Source organism: Muntiacus reevesi, chromosome 12 (genome assembly GCF_963930625.1).
Source record: "Muntiacus reevesi chromosome 12, mMunRee1.1, whole genome shotgun sequence".
Classification (NCBI taxonomy): Eukaryota; Metazoa; Chordata; class Mammalia; order Artiodactyla; family Cervidae; genus Muntiacus; species Muntiacus reevesi.
Genome location: NC_089260.1, coordinates 12,116,050 through 12,141,947, shown reverse-complemented (window position 1 = coordinate 12,141,947; position 25,898 = coordinate 12,116,050). Strand labels below are relative to the sequence as shown.

The following is a 25,898-nucleotide window of genomic DNA, read 5'->3' as shown; positions in this document are numbered from 1 at the left end:
GCATGCGCGAGGGGGACGGGGCGCGCGCCCCGAGAGGGGATGCCCCCCCCCCCGCGTTGCCCCTGGAAACCACCCGGTGCCAGAGCGACCCGGGAGCTAGACGTGAGAATACAAGATGGCGGAGGACCTAGACGAGCTCTTGGATGAGGTGGAGTCCAAGTTTTGCCGACCAGACCCACTGAGACTGGGTACGGTCGAGCTGCCCAGAGGCGGCGGCGGCGGCTTCTTCGGTAACGACCAGAACCGAGCCGAGGCGAAAAAGAATCTCAGGTTAACAGGCGGGAGGGGTGGGTTGTTGTGGTGAAGCCTGCTCCAGGTAGGGCCACCCCTCCGCCTCCAGACCGAAAGAAACGTACCCCCACCCCCACCCGGGACCTCCAGCTCCTCTCCGTGTTCGGGCCCAGACCCTCAGTTCCTCATTCCTCGGGACTGCACGTACTCCTGCGCCTCGTCCTCGAGGACCCTAGCATCTCTCCGCGAGGCCCGACTCCGCCCCCGAGCCGCCCCGCCTCCGAGAGCCCGCGGCTTCCCAGGTCTGTTCCACCCGGACACATCCCCGGGGCTGCCAGTGGGGCAGAGAGGTTGCAGCTTAGGCCCTGCTTTCGAACCCCGAGGGGGTCACGGTGACCCGGGCCTCCGTCTGCGTGAGTGATTCTCGTCCCCTTTTCAGATGCGGGGACCCCATTCCCCAGGCAGAACAATCCTTGGGCCAGTTGCTGGAGAAAACGTTTGTATTCTAATCCATCATTAGTTGTTGTTGTTGTTTTTCCCTTTGAAGCTCAAAATTAAATGAGGTTGGATTTAGGATAAAAGGTTTAGTTATTGGTCACACTCTATTAATCCCACCACCGTCCTTCTACCCAGGGCCCCAACTAAGGGTCCCAGAGGATCTCAGGCATTCAAATTGAAATTTGGGAGAATTTCTTAGAGTCTTGGTTTTTGATCCAAAAAAGTATCTTTCATATTTATCAGTCTTTTTTTTTTCCTGTGTAATTATTAAATAGCAATGACTTACTTCTTATATCCACTTCCCCTCATTTCCATTTTTGCCAGAGTGAGTATAGGCCTTCAAAGTGATTGGGAGGCTCTGCAATAATTCTTGTTTGAATCTCTTGGAAACTCTTGTGGAATTACACTGAGGCCGCTTTGGAACAAACCAAGAGAATCAGTGTTGTTCATTTATGGTTGCATCTGTGGGTTTTGTTTTGTTCTTGTGTGCCTCTGTGTGATTTCCCAGAACCCAGCACCATTGCTACCCAATTTACTAGATTTACCTCTAATGACATATGTTTGTTTAAAAACTCACCCGCACAATAAAAACATTGGAAAGAGTCTAAGATTCAGAAACGGAAGTTCTAAAAATTAGTTGAGTGCTGGGCAGCATTCTAAGAAATAAATGTTGAGCCAACTAAAATGACTGCTTTGAATGGGCTAATGCTCACTTGACTGTATGTGGAAATATCACTCTCATTAATTTGTATATTGTTATCTTGAAGGCTGGACATCCTTCTGTACTGATTTCCAGCAGATCTACCATTCCTGTCCTACAACAGTGTTACCTTGCAGTTTCTTTGTTCTTTTTATTCACTCCTTTGAGGGTGGAGAGAATTTATCAAAGAGCCTTCCAGAGCCTATTCACCTTAGGAAAACTAGCACAGAGGAATAGGATGACTTGGAACTGGCTGCTGAAAATGGTAAGGATTAGTAAGGTGGACAGATCCTCTCCAAGCACAGGTCCTTTTATGCCTTTCTATAAAATCCATCTGTAATCCTAGCACCCCATCCCACCATACTAAATCAAATTCTTCAATAATACATTTACAGAAGCTGTAGCAAGCCAGTACTACTGTTATTCACATGTTAAAACTTTTCATTTGGCAGTATAGTTATAAAGGTAAATTGCACAGAAAGCCCCAACAAAGATGCTAAACTTAAATATAAATGCAGTATATAATGTCAAGCATTAAAATTTTATCCTGAGCCCAAATTGATATAAGAAAGTTAGGAACCTACTTATAATATGAATTTATTAATAGGAGACTACCTGCCAATTGTATAGTGATTTAGCCTGTATCTCTTTTTCATTAAAGAGCTAAAATACTGAAACTGTGTCTTTAAAATGATAACTCTGCAGCTAATACATGACTATGCCACATCTGGATATCAGGGACAGCTACTAATATAAACAGAGCATAGCAATTTGATGAAGACTTCAAAATGATAAAGAGAAATATATTATTAGTTTAAAAAAAAGAGTGATGTGAGTTGAACTGCAATAAGAATAGTGTGGTTCAGGATGATACATATGGGGAATATTTACAGATAATATCATAACCTCCTAGATAATAGCTATAATAATAACCAGCATTTATTGAATCCTTTCTATATACTAAGAGCCTTATGTGTGTTGTTTCACTTAATTTCCAAATCCCTATTATTACACTCATTTTACATTTAGAAAAATAGTTACTTGCCCAAGTTCATATTTCCAAGTCTACCAGGACATTGTATACCTAGATATAAGCTTTTTTTATACCTTTCACATTTAATTGTGGTTCAAGTGTTAAACTCCAATTGTCTATATTATGTAGAATATGTATTTTATTTTTGACAGAAACTATGTTTTAAATCAAAATTCAATATAAGAAGCAAAATCAGAGATCCAATAGCTATTTATTAACGTTTGATAAAGATTATTGTATTGTAGCATCAAAAAACCAATGTTATACCATCCTTTAAAATTTATATGCTTTCTCACTGAAATGGTGGCTTTTTTTTCCCACTTCTATAGGAAAACATAGGCAAGCATAGAGATCATAAAATTGTGTGACTTAATAACAGACCAGAATCTTAATGTAAGCTGGTAGTTTGAACCCCTAACAGAATAGTAGACTGGTAACATTTGAATGCATCTGATTCTTGAAATTGTGAAACTGCAGGAGAGGGGAATCCAGAGAGAACATCCTGAAAACCAAAGTAGAGAATTTCTCAGGGACATTTTAGCAACCTGCTGTCATAATAAAAATTGAAGGAATTGGTACCCAAGTGTCAGGTGCTTCTGAAAGATTAAAAAGGATTGTTACTGAGAAAGGCCATTGAATGTAATGATTTGGGCAGTAGAGACTTTGGCGGCAAAAAAGGAGTTTCATTGTAGTTGAGGGATATAGAGGCCAGAGACAGAATATTACACCTGGAAGTTTTAAATAGTTGTCTAGATCTGCACAAAATGTCTGAAGTTCTGTGTGCTTAGTCACTGAGTCGTGTCTGACTGTTTGAGACCCCGTGGACTGTAGCCCACCAGGCTCCTCTCCTCGAAGATTCTCCAGGCAAGAATACTGGAGTAGGTTGCCATGCCCTCCTCCAGGGCATCTTCCCAACCCAAGGATGGAACCCAGGTCTCCCACATTGCAGGCAGATTCTTTACTGTCTGAGCCACCAGGGGAGCTCAACAATAGTGGCGTGGATAGGCTATCCCTTCTCCAGGGGAAATTCCCAACCCAGAAATTGAACCGTGGTCTCCTGCATTGCAGGAGATTCAGAAAGATTAAATATTGGGTTGACCAAAAAGTTCTTTTGGGTTTTTCCACAGCAGCTTATGGAGGTTTAATTTAAGCTTTAATTCCATAAGCTTCATTTAAACTAGGTGGATAGTTCTCGACTATTGGTGCCTTTCCCACTCACGGGGCGTTTGACATCATCTTGGCATCTTTGATTGTCACAGCTGGGGAAGGGCGTGCTGCTGGCATCTCATGGGTAGAAGTCAGGGACACTGTAAAACACCCTACAGCCTGCAACAGCCTGCCCCCCCCCCCCACCCCGTGACACACATCAGAGGGTGATCCGGCCCAAACGTCAGCATTTCTAAGGTGGAGAAGCCCTCGGCCAGGCCACCAGTTGATGTAAACCCAGTATATTAATGCTTGCAGGGAGGTAGAATAATGGATGAAAACTACCCTTCAGGGGTGATCAGAGAGGGTGGCAGCTTCGAGAGGGTTTTTGGAGTGCTTCTCTGAAGAGCAAAGCATCCTTGGCAAGAAACCAGTATGGTGGTGGTTTAGTCACTGAGTCGTGTCTGACTCTTTGCAACCCTGCGGACTGTAGCCCACCAGGCTTCTCTATCCATGGGATTCTCCAGGCAAGAGTACTGGAGTGGGTTGCCATTGCCTTCTCCAGGGGATCCTCCCAACCCAGGAATCGAACCCAAGTCTCCTGCATTGCAGGCAGATGCTTTACCAACTGAGCTATGAAGGAAGTGTAGAGTGGAAGATAATAAAGGTAAAAGTTAGAAAGGGAAAAACTGAAAAAGAGTGAACAGAGGTGGAGTCAGTCATGCAGTATTAGACATCTGCCTCTGCATTCTCTTACGTCAGGTTAAGTATCGCACTCTAAGCAGCATCAGGAGCTTCCCTGGTAGCTCAGCTGGTAAGAGGATCCGCCTGCAGTTTGGGAGACCTGGGTTCACTCCCTGGGTTGGGAATATTCCCCTGGAGGAGGGCATGGCAACCTACTCCTATATTCTTGCCTGGAGAATCCCCATGGACAGAGGAACCTGACAGGCTACAATCCATGGGGTCACAAAGAGTCAGACTCTGGGATCACGACTGAGTGACTAAGCACAGCACAGCACGAATAGTATCAGAAAAGGACTATAGTCCTGATGTTAAGAATTTCAGAGAAAATACGTTTCTGCAAATAGAGTTAGACTGAAAAGCCTGTCTTTTAAAATAAATAATTTCATGATCCAATGAAGTTATAAAGTAATAATGATGTAGAGCAACTGTACAATAGCAACTCTGAAGAGAGTTAATCTCCTTTACTGTTCGGTTCAGTCGCTTAGGCGTGTCCGACTCTTTGCATCCCCATGACCAACAGAATGCCAGGCCTTCTTGTCCATCACCAACTCCCGGAGTCCACCCAAACCCATGTCCATTGAGTCGGTGATGCCATCTAACCATCTCGTCCTCTGTTGTCCCCTTCTCCTCCTGCCCTCAATCTTTCCCAGCATCAGGGTCTTTTCCAATGAGTCAGCTCTTCACATCAGGTGGCCAAAGTATTGGAGTTTCAGCTTCAACCTCAGTCCTTCCAATGAACACTCAAGACTGATCTCCTTTAGGATGGACTGGTTGGATCTCCTTGCAGTCCAAGGGACTCTCAAGAGTCTTCTCCAACACCACAGTTCAAAAGTATCAATTCTTCGGCACTCAGCTTTCTTTATAGTGCAACTCTCACGTCCATACATGACCACTGGAAAAACCATAGCCTTGACTAGGTATCTTGAACTGCCCTAAATTAAATTCCAAGCCTCTCCTCACACTATTTATATGACCTTGTGCAAATTTTTTAATCTCTTGATCTGTGTATTCAGTAACATTCAGTAATGTGCATAACTTCTACGCAGAGTACATCATGAGAAACTCTGGGCTGGATGAAGCACAAGCTGGAATCAAGATTGCCGGGAGAAATATCAATAACCTCAGATATGCAGATCACACCACCCTTATGGCAGAAAGTGAAGAACTAAAGAGCCTCTTGATGAAAGTGAAAGAGGAGAATGAAAAAGTTGGCTTAAAGCTCAACATTCAGAAAACTAAGATCATGGCATCTAGCCCCGTCTCTTCATGGCAAATAGATGAGAAAATAGTGGAAACGGTGGCTGACTTTATTTTTCTGGGCTCCAAAATCACTGCAGATGGTGATTGCAGCCATGAAATTAAAAGATGCTTACTCCTTGGAAGGAAAGTTATGACCAAACTAGACAGCATATTAAAAAGCAGAGACATTACTTTGCAAACAAAGGTCTGTCCAGTCAAGGCTATGGTTTTTCCAGTGGTCATGTATGGATGTGAGAGTTGGACTGTGAAGAAAGCTGAGCGCGGAAGAATTGATGTTTTTCAACTGTGGTGTTAGAGAAGACTCTTGAGAGTCCCGTGGATGGCAAGGAGATCCAACCAGTCCATCCTAAAGATCAGTCCTGGGTGTTCATTGGAAGGACTGATGTTGAAGCTGAAACTCCCAATACTTTGGCCACCTGATGCGAAGAGTTGACTCATTGGAAAAGACCCTGATGCCTGGAAAGATTGAGGGCAGGAGGAGAAGGGGACAACAGAGGACGAGATGGTTGGATGGCATCACCGACTCAATGGACATGGGTTTGGGTGGACTCCGGGAGTTGGTGGTAGACACGGAGGCCTAGCGTGCTGCAATTCATGGGGTCGCAAAGAGTCGGACACGACGGAGCAAATGAACTGAACTAAACTGAGTAAATGTTAGCTGTTAAATAACAGTCCCATGCAGTAACAGTTTGTCAGTAATCCTGTGATGGCTTTACCTGTAGAAGATAAAGAGGTCGTTGCAGTACTCTGTCAAGCAGCTAACACTGTTCTGTGTGGGTTTGTAATTGATCATTTGGTTATATAACCTTTGGCTCCTGTACTAAAGAGACTGTTATTTGACTTACAATGCAACCCTTAGGGGAAAATTAGACATATGAAAATTATCTTTGTTTATAATTCTCAGGTTCTACTTATAATTATACATATTTTTTATTCTTTAGTAAGTGGTTAATGTAATTTGGAAAAGTAGATACCTACCTTTCTCTTATATATATCATATGGCTTTAAATGTTATATTTTAAGTATGTGAAAGTACACATGTGAATTTGTACCCAACAAACTACATCTTTTTCTCAAGAAACTTGGGCTATGCCCATAGTACGAAAATAATAGCATCACATTTGTCCTTTTGGTATCAACTCTAACAATGGACTTTATTGAAACAAAATTCTTCGGATACTTGGCTGACTTTATCTGCACTTAAGCTTCAAATGTTTTTTTGGTGGTTTTTTTTTGTTGTTGTTTGTTTTTTCAGATCAGCAGAAACATTTGAAGAAGAAGATGATCTTGACAGTCTTATTAATGAAATATTTGAAGAGCCCCACTTGAACAAAAAATGCTATGTAAGTAAAGCATCATAAAGGTAACAGCAGTTCTTTCATTATCTCAAGACATGTTTAAAATAATCTGAAAGCTTATAGAATTTACAAGTATCTATAGTCCTGAATCATGAGAAGTAAAATTGTTTAAAGAAATTATTCCACTTAGATTTATACAAGAAAAAAATATTAGAAACTATGTGTGTTTTGCTGTTTATTTCTCGTCAAGAATGATAAATTAGAAAAGCCATTGAACAAAACGCAACTTGCAGATGAAGTTGATTACTTGTGTTTATTTGTAGAGTCTAAGAGCACTTTTCTAAAAGATCAAAATCAGGTTTCATTATAGGAATGTGCTTAGCATCTCAGATGCTTTGCCGTTGCTCTCATTCCTGAACTAATGAGTTAGTTGGTAATTTAATTTTGTAAATACTTGTGTATCTATGACAGCTTTATAAAAGCTTGTAAAATCATGTAACAGCCTCCTGTATATTTACTACTCATACTGAACATACCTTAACATTTTGCCAGATTTACTCCTCTGTATTTTTTTTTTTTTTTGGCCATGCTGCGTGCCTTGCGGGATTTTAGTTCCTCCGCTGGAAGTTGAACCCAGGCCAAAGTAGTGAAAGTGCCACTGAACTGCCAGGAGCTATATATATCTTCAGATCAAGGCATTTCAGAAAGAGAAAGAAAGACTTTTCTAAAGAAATATTAGAGAAGATAATTTGAAACAAAGGTAGCTTTTATAATCATGAAGAAATACACTTTTATACATTTCTGTATGCTCCCTTTTTTTTGAGGGTGAGGAAACAGATTTTATTTATTTACTTATTTGGCTGTACGTTTCAGTATGCAGAATCTTAGTTCCCCAACGAGGGGTTGACCCCATGCCCCTTGCATTCGGAGCTTGGAGTCTTAACCACTGGACCACCAGGGAAGTCCTTGTATGCTCCCTTTTTTAAGTGAGTTATTATATTCAGTTTTCCAACCTGCAGGAGAGAAAGCAACCCAAGTTAAACTTCTGGAGAAAAGCAGATTGATGTCAAACATTGATTGGATGAGAAAAGAACTGTGTGAATTGCCAGTCCGTGCCCAACTTGTCCTAAGAGGCCAGATCATGCTCCTGAGAACAATACTCCCTCCCCCATTGCTCACGCATTGTGTTGTGTTTTTTTTTTCTTTTTTTTTCAGTTAAAGTATAGTTGACTTACAGTATTATGTTATTTGCCAGTTATTTTGTTCATTAACCATTTTCAGACTCACCCAAGAAAGCCCAGAAACAGCTGCAGATGTCCCAGTGTGCCAGCTTTGAGTCATAAACACAAGCCAGGATGGCACATGGAGGATGCTTCCAAAGACAAACAGATACTCAAGCACAATAGTATTTTTCATATGTGCACTAAAAATGTTTCCAGTTCTGTTTAACATCAGTTTTATTTAACAAATAAGAGTTAAGAGAAAATAGTAAAACAAAGTATTTTGCCTCCATTAAATTTCCTCACCTACTAGGTAAAATGATGGCATGTCTCTGCATGGTTTAAATTACCTTTTCTCCTTCTCATTTCCTTTCCTTGGTGGTGGTCCTAGTATGTGGTTGGCTTATGTTGTTTGGTACCTTGTACCAGTTAACACTTAATAAATGCTTGCTAATGATGATGTTGTGTAACCATATAGGAACTACTGTATGGCTGTGACTAGGTAGCTCTACATTTTCATTGAATGTCTAACGGTTGATACCATTCTGTTTGATCAAAACTAATATTCCTGAAGTTACCCAGGAGTTTGGTTGATTTATTTTTAGTTCAGGTGAGTACCATTCACAGCCTTTAAAATGAGCCTGAGATTTTCTTCCTCAATTGCATTTTTCCATGATGAAGTTTTAAATAGCATATCCTTCATATTAAATCATTGTACTCTAGTATTAACTGAAGAGTTATAAAGTGACTCTAAATCTTAGCATGCTAATAATGGCAGTATGTCAATTTTCTAGACTAAATGTTAGCATAGTAATTTGTAAATTCCTCAGAGAGGTCTGCTTCCCCTTTGCTTTTACAAGGTTTTGATCATTGTTTTTATTTCTGAAACTTTAAAATCAAAGGAAATTTTTATTTAAACCATTTTTAAATACTCTTATTATAAAATAAGAAATATTAGTTTTCATGTTACAATTCTCTAAGTTACCTCTGGTCTTTTATTATTTTGGTTTTTTTTTTAACAGAAATTAAAATCTAAATCTTCAGGTAACACATCTGTCAGAGCTTCCACTCAAGGCCTTGGTAAAAGGTAAGTCGGGATTGCCTCAGTAAACCGCTAAGCGTGGTCTAGTAGATTTTGTTACCATTTAGCAACACTGAGCAGCAAAGCACCGGTTAGTTTTCAGGAAAAAGGCCAACTAGCAGCATTTTTGGTGCTCTTATGGTCTGTGACTCCTTAGCGCAAAGGAACTTGAATGGGAGGTTATTGCTGTTGTAAATAATTTTCTGCTGTGTAAAAAAACGTGTGAACAGTTTCCGAGAATTAATGTGCTGTTAGACTCTTCAGTATTTACTTTGTCCCTTACATTATTTGGCAAACACATTTTTCTCTGACTCATTTTAACTCTTTGAGTGGTCCTGAATGTACAGGTTTTATCCAATAAAGCACTGACCCTGGAACGAATACCTCTTCCTTGTAATAGTTGACTTGCTCGGGAAAATATACAATTTGATTTCAAGAATATAGAGTCAGTGAGGCTAAATTAGCTTCTCATGCTTCTTTTATGTTTTGGTTTTATTTTTCTCCCCTCTGTTGAACATGTCTAGCTGCAGCCCAGTGTACATTGGCGGAAGCACTGTTCCATGTGGGATTGGGACAAATACTTCACAGAGGTAAGATGTCAGAAATACATTATACATTAATTAGGTTTTTCCAAATTGATATCCTGTTAAAACATAGTTCTTATCATCTTGGCTTAAGCCTGTTTCATCATAAGAGGTATATTTTGTTAGCCAGTCTGAGAACACTTTACTGAAATGTATATTATTCGTAGGTAATACCTGTGAAAGCTGTGATGTTGGGTATGTATGGTTCATTGTGTTGACACCTCCTCTAAGATCACTTGAAGTGCCTGCGTCACTTCCATCCCAGCTTGGTTTCCGCAGGACGCCAGGAGCTGAGCTTCTGCTTTGCCCAGTCCCCTCCAGGCACGGAAGCCAGTGAGTAGACAAGTGGACAGTGCAGCCATGTACTGTGTGATGTGTTATGCACCCTGCCTTGGCCAAGCAGCATGAGAAGCTGCGGGTCTGGAGTACCCAAAGAGCTCTTAAGCATAGTCTCTTGGTTTTACATATTTCAGAAGCAGAAACCCTCCTTTTTTCATCTCTTCCCCAGCCCTCCTTTTACCCAGTGGTTCACTCAGGACCTCTTTCAGGGCGGTCTTACAGTCACGGTGCTGCCTGTCCCAAGCCCCTGCAGCCTCAGACTGCCCGCCTACACCACTGTCAGTTGTCGTAAAGTGGGGAAACAGACTGGTGTTTGGTGAATCTTTTTTTTTATTGAAGTATAGTTGTTTACAATGTTAATTTCTCCCGTCTAGCAAAGTGATTCAATTATACATATATATACATTCTTTTTCATATTCTTTTCTATTATGGTTTATCACAGAATATTGAATATAGTTCCCTATGCTATACAATAGGAGTACCTTGTTGTTTATCCGTTTTGTATATAATAGTTTGTGTCTGCTAGTCCCAGATTCCCAAGCCATCTCCCCCGTACCCCCTCTCCTTGACATCCATAAGTCTGTTCTCTTGTCTATGAGTCTATTTCTGTTATGTAGATAAGTTCATTTGTGTCATATTTTAGATTCCACATATAAGTGATATCATACCGTATTTGTTTTTCTCTTTCTAACTTATTTCATTTAGTATGGTAATCTCTGGGCCCATCCATGTGACTGCAAATGGCATTATTTCGTTTTTTGTTATGGCTGAGTAGTATTCCATTGTGTATATATGAAGTGAAGTGAAGTCGCTCAGTCATGTCTGACTCTTTGTGACCCTGTGGACTGTAGCCTACCAGGCTTCTCCGTCCATATTATTTTACAGGCAAGAGGACTGGAGTGGGTTGCCATTTGCTTCGCCAGGGGATCTTCCTGACCCAGGGATCAAACCGGGGCTCCCGCATTGTAGGCAGATGCTTTACCGTCTGAGCTACCAGGGAAGCCCGTTGTGTGTATGCACCACGTCTTTATCCATTCATCTGTCAGTAGACGTCTAGGTTTTCTCCTTGTGTTGTTTGTCATTAAGTAGTTCAGCAACTCATTTTACTGTCCTGGTTAATTTGGTTCTACTTTTACAGAAGCCTACTTAACTAAATTATTATGTTTTGTCTAATTATTTCTAAAACACTTTTTCATTTTCTGGTAATTTTTTAAGAAATGAAAGACTACACTATATGACTACACAATCACACTTCAGGAGAGATAATCATTGTATTGAATAATAAAAGTGGGATCCAAAAAGACATCGTTGGAGGGTGCAGCTGGCCTAGACCTTGGAGGCCCAGAAAAAAGGGCTGTGGGACCAGAGGGAAACTGAGGATCTGGGGCAGCCTAGACCAGGAAGACCAGGCTGTGGACAGGCTGCAGCAGCCCACGGGAATGATGCTTGCTGTGAGGGCTGGTGCATAAGCGCAGATAGCACCTGACTCAGCCTGCGTTGAAGACTGTCTATACAAAGAATTAGAGACACAAACCGCACTTAGAGAAGAATTCCATCCGGTTGCTATCGATCCCGACTCACCTGTGTCAGCCCAGGTGGACTTGTCTCAGCCATTGCGCACAGGCCACTCTGCCTTGGACCCAGGCTTCTCCCAAGTCACCCGTGAGCTACCAGCGAAGGTCTCCTAGTTACTGTCCACTTCTGCCTCCTGTAGCCTCACCCACATAGAGCACTGCAGAAAAGGTCCCTCCCATACTGCCTTGAGCACCTCGCCCCTGTTCAGAAGGAAAATGAGAGCTGACATCTGTCTCATGTTAACTCTAAACTCATTGTTTGCTTTACTAAATTGTTGTCCTTGTTCTTCCTCTTCTTTTTTCAGTTCTTTTACCTCCATTTGAAGCCTAGGTCAGATACTTTAATTCCAGTAGAACACTTGTTATGCTTCTGTTAATACTTTCCACTTAACACTTTTCTGCCTCTGAGTATTTTTACATTTATTCCCTGTCTAGAATGGAAAACACATACAATTTGCATTTATATGCACAGGTAAATGTTTATATTTGCAGATCTTCCTCACCCATCACAAAGATATTAATCATTGACCACCCTCTTCATGACACAGATCAGCACACACAGAAAGATAGTCACATACATATTCATGTGCATGTAAAACCTTATATGTGTGAAGTACTTTATACTGTCCAGAGCACTTTTTTTGTATATGTGTATTGGTTCATCCGCTTCACAGGAAAAAACCAAGATGCAGATAGAGCAAGAATTTTTAACCCCACTTTATAAATGAGGAAATTGAGGCACTGGTGTTATTTTCATTAAACATGTACTAATTCATCAAGTGCTTGCTAAGTCCTAGATTTTAAGTGAACACATTGTGGCGAACAAATAAATGGACACTTTCCTCCCCTCAATGAGCTTTCAGTCTAGATAAGGAAAGAGACTTTAATTCTACAAATAAAATAATAACAATTCTACAAATAACTGTGATTTCTACATAATATGTAATGTAATGGATAAGGATACTATACACATAGATAATTGGCATTCTAGCTAATATGAAAGGTTAGGGAATGCTTTCCTAAGCAAATAATATTTAATCAGACTATGGTATGATAAGTAGGATATAAGCAAAGAGGGGACCATTGGCATCACCATGTTAAATGAGGACACACCATGTTAGGTGATCCCTGAGCTTGAGAAGCCAGAGGTTTTGGAGGAAGGAAGCAGCCAGGTGAGCTGGAGTGTGGTGAGTGGGGGAAAGAGTGGCTCTGGAAGGAGATGGAGAAGTAGTCAAGGGATGTTTGGTTTGGGGCCCTGAGGAGGATTTTAGAAACGTAAGTCCTAGAGCAGTGGAAGCCATTGGGTTGTTAGTTTTGTTTTTTTAAGCAAATAGTGGTGACATAATCATATTTGTGTTTCTAAAGAAATTTTGGTTCTAGAATAGAATATGGATTGGAACTTGGAAGGATAAGACAGGAGGGAACACTGGAAGACCAGTCAACAAGCTGTAGTTAGCAGTGGTCCAGGAAGGAGACGATGATGGGCACAGTGACCTAAGTGCTGGCAGTGGCTGTAGCAAAAAGGGGTCTCACTTGAGGTACTTAGAATATAGAAATGACAGAATTCAGTGATTAAATGGCTATTGGAGGTCAGAGAGAAAGTTGTCAAAAATGACTCCCAGGTGCTCTTCCTTGCCCAAGGAAAGGACTCAACTGTGTAACTTGATTCCTAGTCCATTATGCTCTCTAGTATACCAGTTGATTATATAATGTATGCAAGAAAGAAGCGCTTCTGCTACTGTAACTGTTGTTATTTTCCAACTGCCCAAACAGCAAGACTCCCCAGTGCACTGTGTAGATCTGACTGAGAACCACAGTCTGTGGAGAAGACTGTATTGGCCTGTGTTGGACATTCCCACCGCTCACATCTTTACAATAGTACAGATTGTACTTACTAGCCAGATAAAAGGACAAAGCCATTGGTGACACCTTCTTGTTTGTATTTTCTCACAGTTTAGAGGAAAGACCTGACAGTTATCTTTAATTGGAACCATGACTTTATGTTAGATATTCTTTTATATATAGTTAGGAAAGAAAAATATATTTAAGCTCTGAAAATAAGCACAGATTTACACACTGAGAGTATAAACGAAGGTCTGCTCTACCTATTTTTCATGTGTTATATCTGTTTGATTTTAAATAAAGCTCAGGTTTGAAAGTAATCCTGAATGATTTTAGAGTGTAAAGATTTGAGTCTTTTACCCAGCTGGTGGAAAGGAGGAAGAGTGGTGGAAAGCAAAGCATGGTGGCATTGATAAGGTATAGATAAAACCAAAGCGTCATCTTCAAGCCAAACTGAATTTTACTCTGCTCATTTTTTAAACTGCTTGCAAGACTGGAGTATTCCATAGACTGGTACTAATTATGATCTAATAGAGTGAATCGTAGCAGCAGAATGATTTCTTAGCTGCAAGTTAGTTTTATGTTTCTCAGAGGACAGTGTTTGTAGGAAAATGTGGTAGTGTGAATAGATTTGAATAAACTACTAAATTTTAAATTAAAAAGCTGTATTTAACATTATGGTTGAAATTTTACACATACAAAATGTCAGGAAATTCTAAATTATAGTTCCCACAACAGCAGTAATTCAGGCAAGTTGCACATATGTATTAAGGCATTAAAGTTAACACTCTGTGCAGTCATGTAATAAACTACATATGCATAAGAAAGCCAGTTATAGCAGCTTTGGGAACCATCATTTTGCATTTTCCTGACCTGTACATTCAAAATCCAAGTTCAGATGTGTACAAATATAAGTGTGTTGAATTTTCATATGTACAGATTTAATTTCATAGATTTCTAACAGTTCAAAAGAAAATATGAAATTGTTTTTCAAGCTTGTATAGATTTTAAATGTGTAATTATTGTTGTAACTAATATTTTTAGAAATATAAAGCATTGTCAAACTTTCAGGCCAAAATATATTTGCAATTTTGAAGTTGACATACCTGATTTTAGAGGGAAATAAGTGAAAAAATATAATGATGGATTTTATTTTTTAAATGTAGAAGTATTATATGTTTATTGTAAAAAACAAAACAAAAGTCAAAGTGTATAAGGAGAAAGATAACAATCTCCTTCCAAACCTAGACAGCATGTTAAAAATCAGAGAAATCCCTTTGCCAACAGAAGTCCGTATAATCAAAGCTATGGTTTTTCCGGTAGTCACATACAGATGTGAAAATTGGACCATAAAGAAGGCTGAGTGCTGAAAAATTGATGCTTTCCAACTGTGATGCTGGAGAAGACTCTTGAGAGTCCCTTGGACAGCAAGGAGATCAAACCAGTCAATCCTAAAGGAAATCAACCCTAACTATTCATTGGAAGGACTGATTCTGAAACTGAAGCTTTAATACCTTGGCCACCTGAGCCAACTCATTAGAAAAGACCTTGATGCTGGGAAAGATTGAGGGCAGGAAGAGAAGAGGATGACAGAGGATGAGATGGTTAGATGGCATCACTGACTCAAGGGACATGAGTTTGAGCAAATTCTGAGAGATGGTAAAGAACAGGGGGACCTGGCTCACTGCAATCCATGGGGTGACAAAGAGTCAGATAGGACGGAGTGACTGAACAACAGCAAAATGTTTTTATAAACTTTTAAACACCTATACAGGAAAATCTGGGCAGTGGTTTTTACAAAAACAGGATCATGCTGTATATGTTACTCTGCACCTAGTTTTGTACACCTTTAGGTCAAGAAGTAAATGTAATTATCTCTATCAACTGCCTGATATTCCATGGTATAAATGTTATTCAGTCTTTTCCCTCCTGGGTAGCTATCCAGGTGATATCCTGTTTTTCTGCCATTTCAACAATACTGCATAGAAATTCTTGAGATATATGCCTATATTCTGGTACTTTTATTTGTGGATTCCCCAAAATGGGATTGCTGGCACAACAGCTAGGTATTAAAAAAAAAAAAAAATTATACTAAGATTTTTCCCAAAAGGTTATAAGTTCACACACCCACCAGAAATGTCTGAGAGTGCTAATTTTTGCTAACATAATTGGTTTAAATATATATTCCATAGTTGCTTTAAATTTTAATTCTTCATGTAGTATTTTAACTTTTTAACAAATGCTATGTGTCAAGCACTGGTATAAGCACTGAATCAGCAGCTTGGTTAGCTCCTCCTAATTGTGGGTGTGTAATTATTACTATCACCATTTAACAGATAGGGAAACTGAGTCACAGAGAAGTTAAGTTACTTGACTATAATTACACAGCTGGGGAATCAGCATTTGAACCTAGGCAATCCTGTCTACACTCTTAACCACTCATCTATGCTACCTGTATTAGTAAAAGTATATTTTAGGTTTTTTTTCATTGTTGTCATCTTTAAGCAGTCTTTGTCAGTATAAGTATTTGATAATGTGTTGAAGATGTTTTCTTTCACTCTGTTACTGGTCTTTTCACTTTGTTTTTGGTATCTTAGAAAACCCTTATTTCCTTGTAATTTTTAGATGATCAAATGTATCTATATTGATTCTAGTTTTTTTGGTTTTTTTTTATTCTAGTTTTAAAATACTTCAAACAGTGGAGATTTCTTAAGTAAATCACAATTACTATACAAGTCAAATTGTTTGCAGCAGCAATTCATAATTCTTATTGTATGTTATCATTTTACTCCTGAAGTCACCATATAGCACATGAGTTTTGAGATTTGCTTGGCATTTCAGTTCCTCAGGTTGTCACTGACTATCTGTTATGTGCTAAGTATCGTTTTAGCAGTTCTGTCCTCTTTCATCAGCAGCATTTGGCCCTTTACTGCATCTCTGCCATCAACATACAAGCCTGCTTTTTTCCCTTTTTTCTTCAATATAACCTTTTCTTAATCCCACTTCCTTTACAACCACCACCTCATCTAAAGAAACTGCTTATATAGTAGATTTACGTTCCCAGTGAAGCCTGTGCAGACCACTGTATTTAAAATTGCAGTACAGTTCCTCCCAGTGCTTCCAGTTTTATTGACTCGACTCTACTTTTTATATTATTTAAAGCATTTTTATCATCTAACATAGTATATAGTTTAGTTATTGTAAGTATTGTTTATTCTCGAATTAGAATCTAAGCTATATGAGGACAGAATCTCACCAGCACATAGTAGGCTTTCAGTAAATATTTTTTAAGTGAATGAATGAATAATGCAAAGTAGTGGGGAAACAGAAGCAAATAAGATACTGTCCCAGCACTTACAGGAAAAACAGATTCATTTCAATACATTATGGCCATTCTGTGATAGAGGTATCCTGAAATTTTCATTTGGAAGGGAAACACTTAAAAAATTAGCTTAAGTAAAGATCTCCCTCAGGTGCAATTTAAAAACTAAAAGACCTATAAATCAGTTTTTTTATTTATAAATATACATGTGTATATATCAGTATGTAAGATCTTAGTAAAATAGGTAGGTTTATGCAGAAATTTAACCTAAAAATTCAAATAGATAATCAGTCCGTTAGTATAAAAATTTATAATCAGATTCATCTTTATGTTTCTGTTGTTTACTCAGTAATCTGTAATGTGTGGTATAGTCTATGAATAAATCAGCAGATTTTCACATTTTTAAAACATTTTGTTTGTTTATTTGGCTGCACCAGGTCTTAGCTGCAGCACGTGGGCTCTAGTTCCCTGCAGAGATTGAACCTGGGCCCCCTGTATTGGGAGCATGGAGTCTTAGCCGCTGGACCACCAGGGAGGTCCCAATTGTCAAGTTTAAACTTACCGATCATTTCTAATGTACAGTTATTTTTCTCTGAACAGAGCATGTGACCGTCTGCGTTGTACAGCCTGTGATTTCTGGGTAGAAAGCTACGATGACTGTAGGTGGGACAAATCGTGTGATTACCTGTTCTTCAGGTATGTTTCTAAAAACTTCACCCTGTGAAAAATGTACTTAATGCAAGTTTATATTTCTTATTGTGCTGTGATGCCTCTTGGTGGCCTTGGCCAGATTGTGTGACCTGCACTCTTTGATATTTCTCGTATCTTCTCCTTTTCATCTGTGCTATCAGCCTAATTAAGGACATGTTACTTCTGGACAAGAGTTCAGAAGTAGCCCCCTCACTATTTTTCCTGAGTATAATCTCTTCTTCCAGACCACCCTTCACTTGCTGGGAATTAAAGCATAACTCTGAGTATGCCATTCTCTTGCCCCAAACCCCTCTGCTTACAGAATAATGTCCAAATTCTTTAGCATGGCATGAGACCCTCCACAATTCACTCCCCATCTGCCTGTCGCCCAGCTTTGTTCGTCTTTCCACCGTACAGTTTTCACCTTTACTAGGTTATAGGTACGTTGGAGTACTCAGTGCCCCCATTCCCTGTGACTCTGTGTAAGCTCTCTGCCTCTTGGGGTACCTTCCCACCATTTTATCTACCTAAACCCTACATGTCTCTCGGTACAATTCATTGCTCATTTTCCATGGTTCCATTACCACTCTCTCAACTTGGAATTAAACCCATCCTTTTTCATGTGTCCACAGCACTTGGTACCTATTACAGTACTTAACTGTAATAAAAGGTTGAAAAACTCTTGGTTGGTGTATGTCTGCCTCCCTCCTTGTGGTTGAAATAATGTCTTACTCATGTTTTTGTAATACTTACTGAATGCCTAATGTTTTTAAGTTATAAAAATATATTTGAGCTATACCTTCATATTTTCAAATAAAAATTAAGGGTTAAAAAATAGTAAAGTCCATATATCATGCATTTTGGGTGCCTAAAATGTTTGGGTTTGGGTGCCAAACCTGCTAAACAAAGATTATATTCTCAGATACAAGTAATCAGAATTATTGCAGCACTCTTCTGTAGCATAGGAAACGGGTGAAAGGCTTTCTTCACCCCTTTCTGGTAGCTGTTCTCATATAAATCTATAGGAGTCTCCTCTAGTGTTAATGTAAGAGTTTTTAAACTTTTCACATCAAGAAGTGTTCTGGAAATCTTGTGAAAACTTTGAATCCTCTCCATATATGCAAAGAAAAACTCAGATATGTACTTAGAAAAATTACAATTTGAAAGATTTCATGGTCCCCAACCCCAAAAAAGCCTAGTGCAATCCCCAAATCCAGGTCAGGAGCCCTTACTCCTGACCTGGGTTTGTGTTAGTCCACTTTTTAATCCCATTTTTGGAAAAGTTAGCTTTTAATTTCATATTCATGTCATCTTTTCTGACTTATCTAAGCCCTCTGCTATATACTTTGTTCTAGTTGATGCAATACCTGGGTAATAGTCCACATATTTCACTAGGATGAACCATCAATTTTTGTAAAACTAGTATAATAGAATGCATATACCATCAAAGCATCAGTGAGCACAGGCATAAAGGAGGCTTATTGGTGATTCAGTTGCACTTGAGGAACTTGGTGTCTCCGAGTTTTCGAGAGCAGTCGCAGTTGGCTTACTGTAGATCTGTTTGTGGTTGTGCTTACTCACTCAGTCATGTCCTACTCTTTGCGACCCCCTAGACTGTAGCCCGCCAGGCTCCTCTGTCCACAGAACTTTCCAGGCAAGAATGCTGCACCATTTCTTACTCCAGGAGATCGTCCCAAGCCAGGGATCGGACCCACATTTCTTGTGTCTCCTGCATCGACAGGCAGGTTCTTTGCCAGGAGCGCCACCTAGGAAGCCCATAGCTATGAGCAGCCTGGTTTTTAAGCTAGAAGATTCATTACACTATTAAAAACAGATGATGTTTATTGTAATTTATTTTTACACAGCATACTGAATATAGTGTTTAAGAATAATGAGTAGTTACTGAAATCAGTAGAAAATACCGTCTCAGGCCTCGGGATGCTTGGGAATATGTTTGGGAGGTAAGAGAATGGAACAAATAAAGGAGAGGCTGTGAATCCCCATCAGGATATAGATCATCGATAGGACATTTTGTAGCGCTTACTAGCATTTCTTTTTATCAGGTTTTCTTTAGGACCTAGTCTGTAGCGTTGTTAAATACCAGGCTCACAAGATGAATAGGACACAGTGTCTGCTCTCAAGTTTTGAGAAGGAGAGACGCTGTTACAACATCACGTGATAAATGTAAAAGAGGAATTTCACAGGGCATGGTGGATGCATTCCACCCTATGGTGTCAGAAAAAGCCTCAGAGCCTTGAAGGATAACCAGGAGTTTGCCTGGCAAGCCAGATGGACACTGGTGTTCTTTTAAGAGATATTTTTTAAGACACAGGTGAAGCCGCATGGCGTGTTTGGCAACTTCCAAGCAGTTTGGACTGTGTGGGGTTTTGGCTATAAGAGCAGAACTTGGCAAGAGGTGAAGTAGGAGCAAGAGATCAAAAAGAGCAGAGGCACAGTAGTAGTGCTGAGGAATTTGGACTTCATTTTTTAGGCAGTGGATAACCACTGAAGGTTTTTAATCAAGGGAGAGATCTGCATATTTGAATTTATAAAAGATTGCTCACTATTCATGGGAACCAGACCAGTTTAGAATCACAGGAATTAGTGACGTATATTGTGGTAATCCAATGGGAAGGAAATGATCTGAGTTATGACAATGGGGAGGGTAGACTAAAGATGGATTCGAGAGCTATTTTAGACTTAGTAATGTATTTACTAAGTATATATTTAGTAATCCTGACTGTGGAAGATGAGAGACAAATGTTACCCAGGATGGGTCCTGGATTTCTGTCTTGGATTTCTGTTAGTAAATTTACTAACATGGGCCATGATACAGTCCATTGATAGAATTTAAAAACGGTTTTGAAGGAGGAGTTTATACGTTCGTTGTGGGAGCTGATGAACCTGTGACTCTGAAGCTCAGATAGGAAATGTCTCTGTACAGTGGTAGTCAAACCATGAGACTGGAAGATGTTACCCAGAAAGGTGACTTGGAAGCCTGTTAAATGCTTCCAATGCAGAGTTAAAGGCTCATTTAGTTAAGATAGGAGATGCTTTGATGTTTATATTGTGGAGGGGAGGGAAGAAATTGGAAGGGGAGGTTATGTGAGTAGCAAGGTCCTGGAGGCTTTGGGGTGCAGAGTGCTAATGGAAAGTGAGCCTTGAGTAGGAAGAGGCCTCCTCTGTGCCTGGGTAGAAGGTGGTCATATGCTGATGTGTTTCGGGGGGGAAGCTAGGAAACGGAAGCCTTTTCACATCTCATTGCCTGATTTTGTGAATGAAGATGTGATCTGCTTGAAAGTAGAGAAGTAGAGGGGAGATGAAGCACTTGAGGAGGGCAGGAAATGATCACTGGAGAAACCAGAGGTAGGTGTTGGCCGAAGGCAAGGTAAAAGTTCTAGGAGTATCCCTGAATGCCCAGCAGGACATTGGGAGCCATTTGTTGTTAGTGGTACCAGTCTGCATGTTGGTTATACAGTAAAAACCCATTTAGTTGTTTCATTGTCCTTATCTTATAAATGAGGGCAGTAAGTGTAGCCTAGCTTTGACAAGTTTTAGAACTTTCTAAAAAAAGAAGTGTAAGCTATACTTGACCATCCTGCCATATTAGCTAAGTAAAATGCTCTTATTTATCTATTAAATCATATTTCCTTTATGGAAAATAATGATATTTTCTTTCTAAGCTTTTAAAAATAATGCACTACTTGAAATGTATTAATTAATTAGTTCCTTGGCTTTCGTGATTCCTGTCCTTGAAATCTGTAAGGATTCAGTCCAATCAAGTGTCAGATGATAAGTCTGTCAAAATATATTACAGATTGAATAAAGGACACTTCTTCACTTAGCCATTTAGTTTTAATTAAACACATCTAGTTTTGTTCGGCTATTCTCTTTTCCATAAAACTTATTCATTTCTTCCCTTATCTCACTGTAACCTTAGCTGAGTCGTTCAGCTGGTCAAAGTCTCAGTTTCCTGAAGTCAGACCCTTTGCCTTGAAAAACCTCTCAGGTTTTTGTTAGTGTCAAAATTGTGCCTGAATTTTGTGCAGTACTGACTGTGGTGCCCATTGGCCACCAGAGGGCGCTTTGTATCCTGCTTTCCGTTGCAGTAACATAAATAACAGCACTGTCTTTTTTTTATTTCTTGTACTGTGTTTCATCATTTTTACTATATATTTTTTCATCATTCCACTTTGAATTTTTTCATCTTCTTTTGACATGAAATAGTTACATAAATTCAGTACATGAACTATGAAAATCATAGTTGATTTTCTGTTAATTTCCATGAATTAAATTTAACTTCTGTAGTCTTTTTTATCACAGAACCAAGTCAGATGGTTATCATTTTTCATGAGTTCTGCCCATTGACTCAATTATGTTAAAATTACTGACATTTACTTCAAGATAGGCTTTTTTTTTTTCTGATACTATAAGTGAATAAGAACAAATTGAAACAAATGAGATACAATATGAATTCAACACATAGAAATAACAAGCACTTTTTCTCTATTAATGAAAATTTTTCATAGTTAACATATCAGAAGCCTGTTACCTGTATGCCTCTTACATGCCCTCCATGTGCAAGCTTTTAAAATATGGCACGGATGAGTGTTTGAGGTTGGAGATGAACCACCATCTTTTCCACTCTGTTCTTACATTATGTTGTCTCTGATAGGACAAATCAGTGATTCTTCATCTCTTTACGTCACTGTGTTCTACAGCAGCCCTAATAAACAGACCTAGAGGATTACCATTTTAAAATATTGAAACCCTCAGAAAGAGAACACCAAAGTGTATTTTCTGTTTTGCATGTAAAAACACCGAGTGGTTTAGTGTTTAGATGTTGTAAAGATTGGAAAATAAAGCAATGAAAATTTCTTTTTTTCTTTTTTTAAGTCTGAACAAAGCTATTATACTAATTAAGCACTGAACAAAGCTTTTATACTAAAACCTTCTTGTTTTACCAACAGGAACAATATGCCAGAATTCCACAAATTAAAAACAAAGCTAGTAAAGAAGAAAGGAACACGAGCATATGCCTGCCAGTGCAGCTGGCGAACTGTTGAAGAACTGACTGACCTTCAGACCGATCGTCAGCTTCGCTGGGTTTGTGGTAAACACTAAGGATCCAGACTTTCCGCATTCAGACAGATGCATCCATGAGAGCATTCTCTATTAATCACCACAGTGTTTAGGTAAAGATGCATAGTATCATGCTCTTTGGAAAAGACAAAATTTCTTTTAATGGCTGCACAGATTTTCAAGGACTAAATGGACTTGGGAAGATAATGTGCTTTAACATATTGGAATTATTCCTTTTTGATATATGAGCATTTCACTTAGTAAGGTAACAGGTTATCCAAATACTTCTTTGCTAGACTGTCTCCTGGAGTTTCATACAGATATATAGCCGTTCACTAGTAATTGCCGTACTCCTGACTGCTAATACACTTAGCATGAGTATTCCTCATTATAGCAGTTAAAGAGGATAAAGCTGGCCCTGAGGGGTCACTGAGGGCGTACACATCACCTGCTCGGTCAGATCTGTTGTTAGCAAAGATTATAATTTAGACCCGTCAGAGTCCATATGGTCAGTGACCGATTAATGGTTGCTATATGACGTTTTCTGACAAGGCACTTGGTTTTGGGGTATCTGTTACGTTGGCACTACGCCTGTTTGCTTCTTTGTATTTTTGCCAGTGTACTATACCTCAGTCCTATTTCAAAAGACAGAAGTCTAATTGAAAGAAAAGTGATAGAAATAATAAGTAAAATGATTTGTTTTATAATTTATCCTCCATGTCCAGTTTGGTTAGCTTGTTAGGCAATATAAGTGAAATATCAGGTTTTTACTCCTGTGCCCTTTTATCATTAAAATGAACATAAAAAGCGCAAAAAAAAAAAGGGGGGTTTGGAGTGTATGGGTGAATTGTAGGTAAAAACACTGCCTGTATCTGATCTTACTTCACAAATTCAAAGCAATTCTATGCACAATAATAAGTATATATTACCAGTTTTAACTTATTTCTCCTCCTTTTGTTCATTTAGATATCAAAAGGTATCTAGTTTTGTACTTTAGCAAATATTCATTTCTATATAATAAAGATTTTTTTGATGCACCTAAAACTACAAGGAAAAATCCTGATACAGATCATTGCTGGATTTTCAAAGTACCTTCTTGCCTTTAATGCCCTAAAGCTCCATTAAGTAAAGAGAACAGCAAGTAAGGTATTTTTTCAGGCAGCCTGTTGATTTTTCTGGTAAGATCAGGTTGACATGCTGTTTATTAGATAACTACATGAAAACAGAAATAAAGCATAGCTGAACCAGCAGGTAACCTGTTGGGCTCCATAATATGACTAAGACTTGAGGAACCCTACAAAGCAGCACATTTGGAAAAGCAGTTACCTCAAAATCACCACCTCCCAGCCTCATCAAGAGATTCCAGTTTGCCAGATGCTCTTCACCACATGTGTCTGTTACGCAGTTCAGATATGTGACACAAGGCTTGCTTAAAGGGAGTAACTGAACATAGTTACAATCTGTTTAGTCTTATACTGAATCTGTTCCAGCCATTTTACTCGGGCAAAGAAAGATCTGGTCATTGCCGTCCTCCTAACCGTGACACTTCTGCAGATGTGTATAACTTGCTCTAGTAAGCCTAGTATTCTAATAGGATACATCTCACTGGCAAACGCTCACATTTTTATATTGAGGATATGCTTGTTGCAGGAAGGGGGACCCCTTCCAGGGCCCGAAACTGGGCTCTTGTCTAACACTGGGAAAAGAATTGTCCGAGGAGACACATGTGCTGACAAAGCAAGAGATTTTATTGGGAAGGGCACCCGGGTGGAGAGCAGGAGGGTAAGGGAACCCAGGAGAACTGCTCTGCCGCGTGGCTCGAATTCTTGGGTTTTATGGTGATGGGATTAGTTTCCAGGTGGTCTTTGGCCAATCATTCTAATTCAGAGTCTTTCCTGGTGGCACACGCATCGCTCAGCCAAGATGGATGCTAGCGAGAGGGATTCTGGGAAGTGGACGGACAGGCAGTGTCTCCTCTCGATCTTTCCCGAACTCTTCCGGCTGGTGGTGGCTTATTAGTTCCGTATTCCTTGTCAGGATCTCCTGTCAAAACAACTCATGCAAATGGTTACTATGATGCCTGGCCAGGGTGGGCGGTTTCAATCAGTGTGCGTCCCCTAACATGCTTACAGATCTTATCTTTCAATAAAAGTTTTTTATCCGCTAAAATTTTATCAGAAACAGGAGGATCTGGGGTTGAATAGCCTATTTAAAAAAATAGCAGAGCAGCAAGATCCACACATTCAGGACCTCATGGAATTTGGCACATTTAGTCATAATGGTGATTTTTTTTTTATTTACATGAGCAGATTTACTAAATTATGGATTTGAATTTTTTGCTTTTATTATTTCATTATAACTATTCTGTAACTTAGATATATTGCCCATGTTTAGCAGTCTGTAACATAATAGTTATAATAATTAATTCCCCAATGTCAGAAATGTGTAAATGAGTTCATATTTTTGTTGGCAATTTACTTTATAAGCTTTTTAATATTGTATAATTTTTAATCTAAAATGTAGAAAGTATATATTTATATATAAATGAGTAGACTAGTACCAGTTGTAACTTATTAGCCAAAACACAGCTATTTTACTGTCAGTGTAGAAGAGTGTAGCTTGTAATCAATTATAATTTTTAAATGCAAAGTCTATAAAACTTTCAAGATGTTTTGCCCATTTGTTTTCAATATTTATAATAATTTTCTGCTACCTTCAAGTATCTTATTTTTTTAATAAAGTTTTATTGAAACACAGTATGTAACAAACCCATTTGTTTATCTAGTTGTAGAGCCCTAGTGCTGGCTCGGTCGTTGTGGTGCACAGGCTTAGTTGCTTGGCAGCATGGAGGCTCTTAGTTTCTGGATCAGGGATCAAGCCTGAGTCTCCTGCATTGCATGGATTCTTGACCACTGGACCACCAGGAAAGTCCCAGCAAATGTCTATTTTTTATCAAGCCAGGTAGTTACTTTATTTGAACTGTTTATTTGAACTGTTTATTTCCACCTAAGACTCAGACTTGACAAACCAGTATGTTTTACTCATGCAAATGTTCTCTTAAGCAATGTTAATGAGACTATATTTGCTTGAAAACCTGCCTTTCTTCAAGATTCATGTCAATCATTTATTTGCCCAGGACAACTCACCCTGTGCCAATGTAATCTCAAAATGCATGTTGTGGGTGAGGGGCCTGGTACCAGTCTCTTGAGTTTTGAGACCTTTCCTTTCTCTAATTAGCAGACTGCTAGAAGCTA

General features: G+C 39.2%; 1 protein-coding gene across 1 annotated transcript; it reads left to right on the top strand.

Moving 5' to 3' along the window:
• Positions 1-69: 69 nt before the first annotated feature.
• Positions 70-25,412, top strand: CFAP418 (cilia and flagella associated protein 418). The gene is made up of 6 exons (XM_065902765.1): positions 70-270; positions 6,868-6,955; positions 9,153-9,217; positions 9,736-9,801; positions 17,473-17,568; positions 22,533-25,412. Exons 1-6 carry the CDS (start codon positions 116-118, stop codon positions 22,684-22,686), a joined length of 624 nt encoding a protein of 207 aa, XP_065758837.1. The 5' UTR covers positions 70-115; the 3' UTR covers positions 22,687-25,412.
• Positions 25,413-25,898: the final 486 nt, after the last annotated feature.

What these genes read in the sequence shown, in the direction of transcription:
- CFAP418 (XM_065902765.1), top strand. Translation starts at nt 116, where the DNA reads ATGGCGGAGGACCTAGACGAGCTCTTGGATGAGGTGGAGTCCAAGTTT. An exon ending in GAGGCGAAAAAGAATCTCAG is followed by an intron (nt 271 to 6,867) that starts GTTAACAGGCGG and finishes TTGTTTTTTCAG; the next exon opens with ATCAGCAGAAACATTTGAAG. An exon ending in TGTGATTACCTGTTCTTCAG is followed by an intron (nt 17,569 to 22,532) that starts GTATGTTTCTAA and finishes TTTTACCAACAG; the next exon opens with GAACAATATGCCAGAATTCC.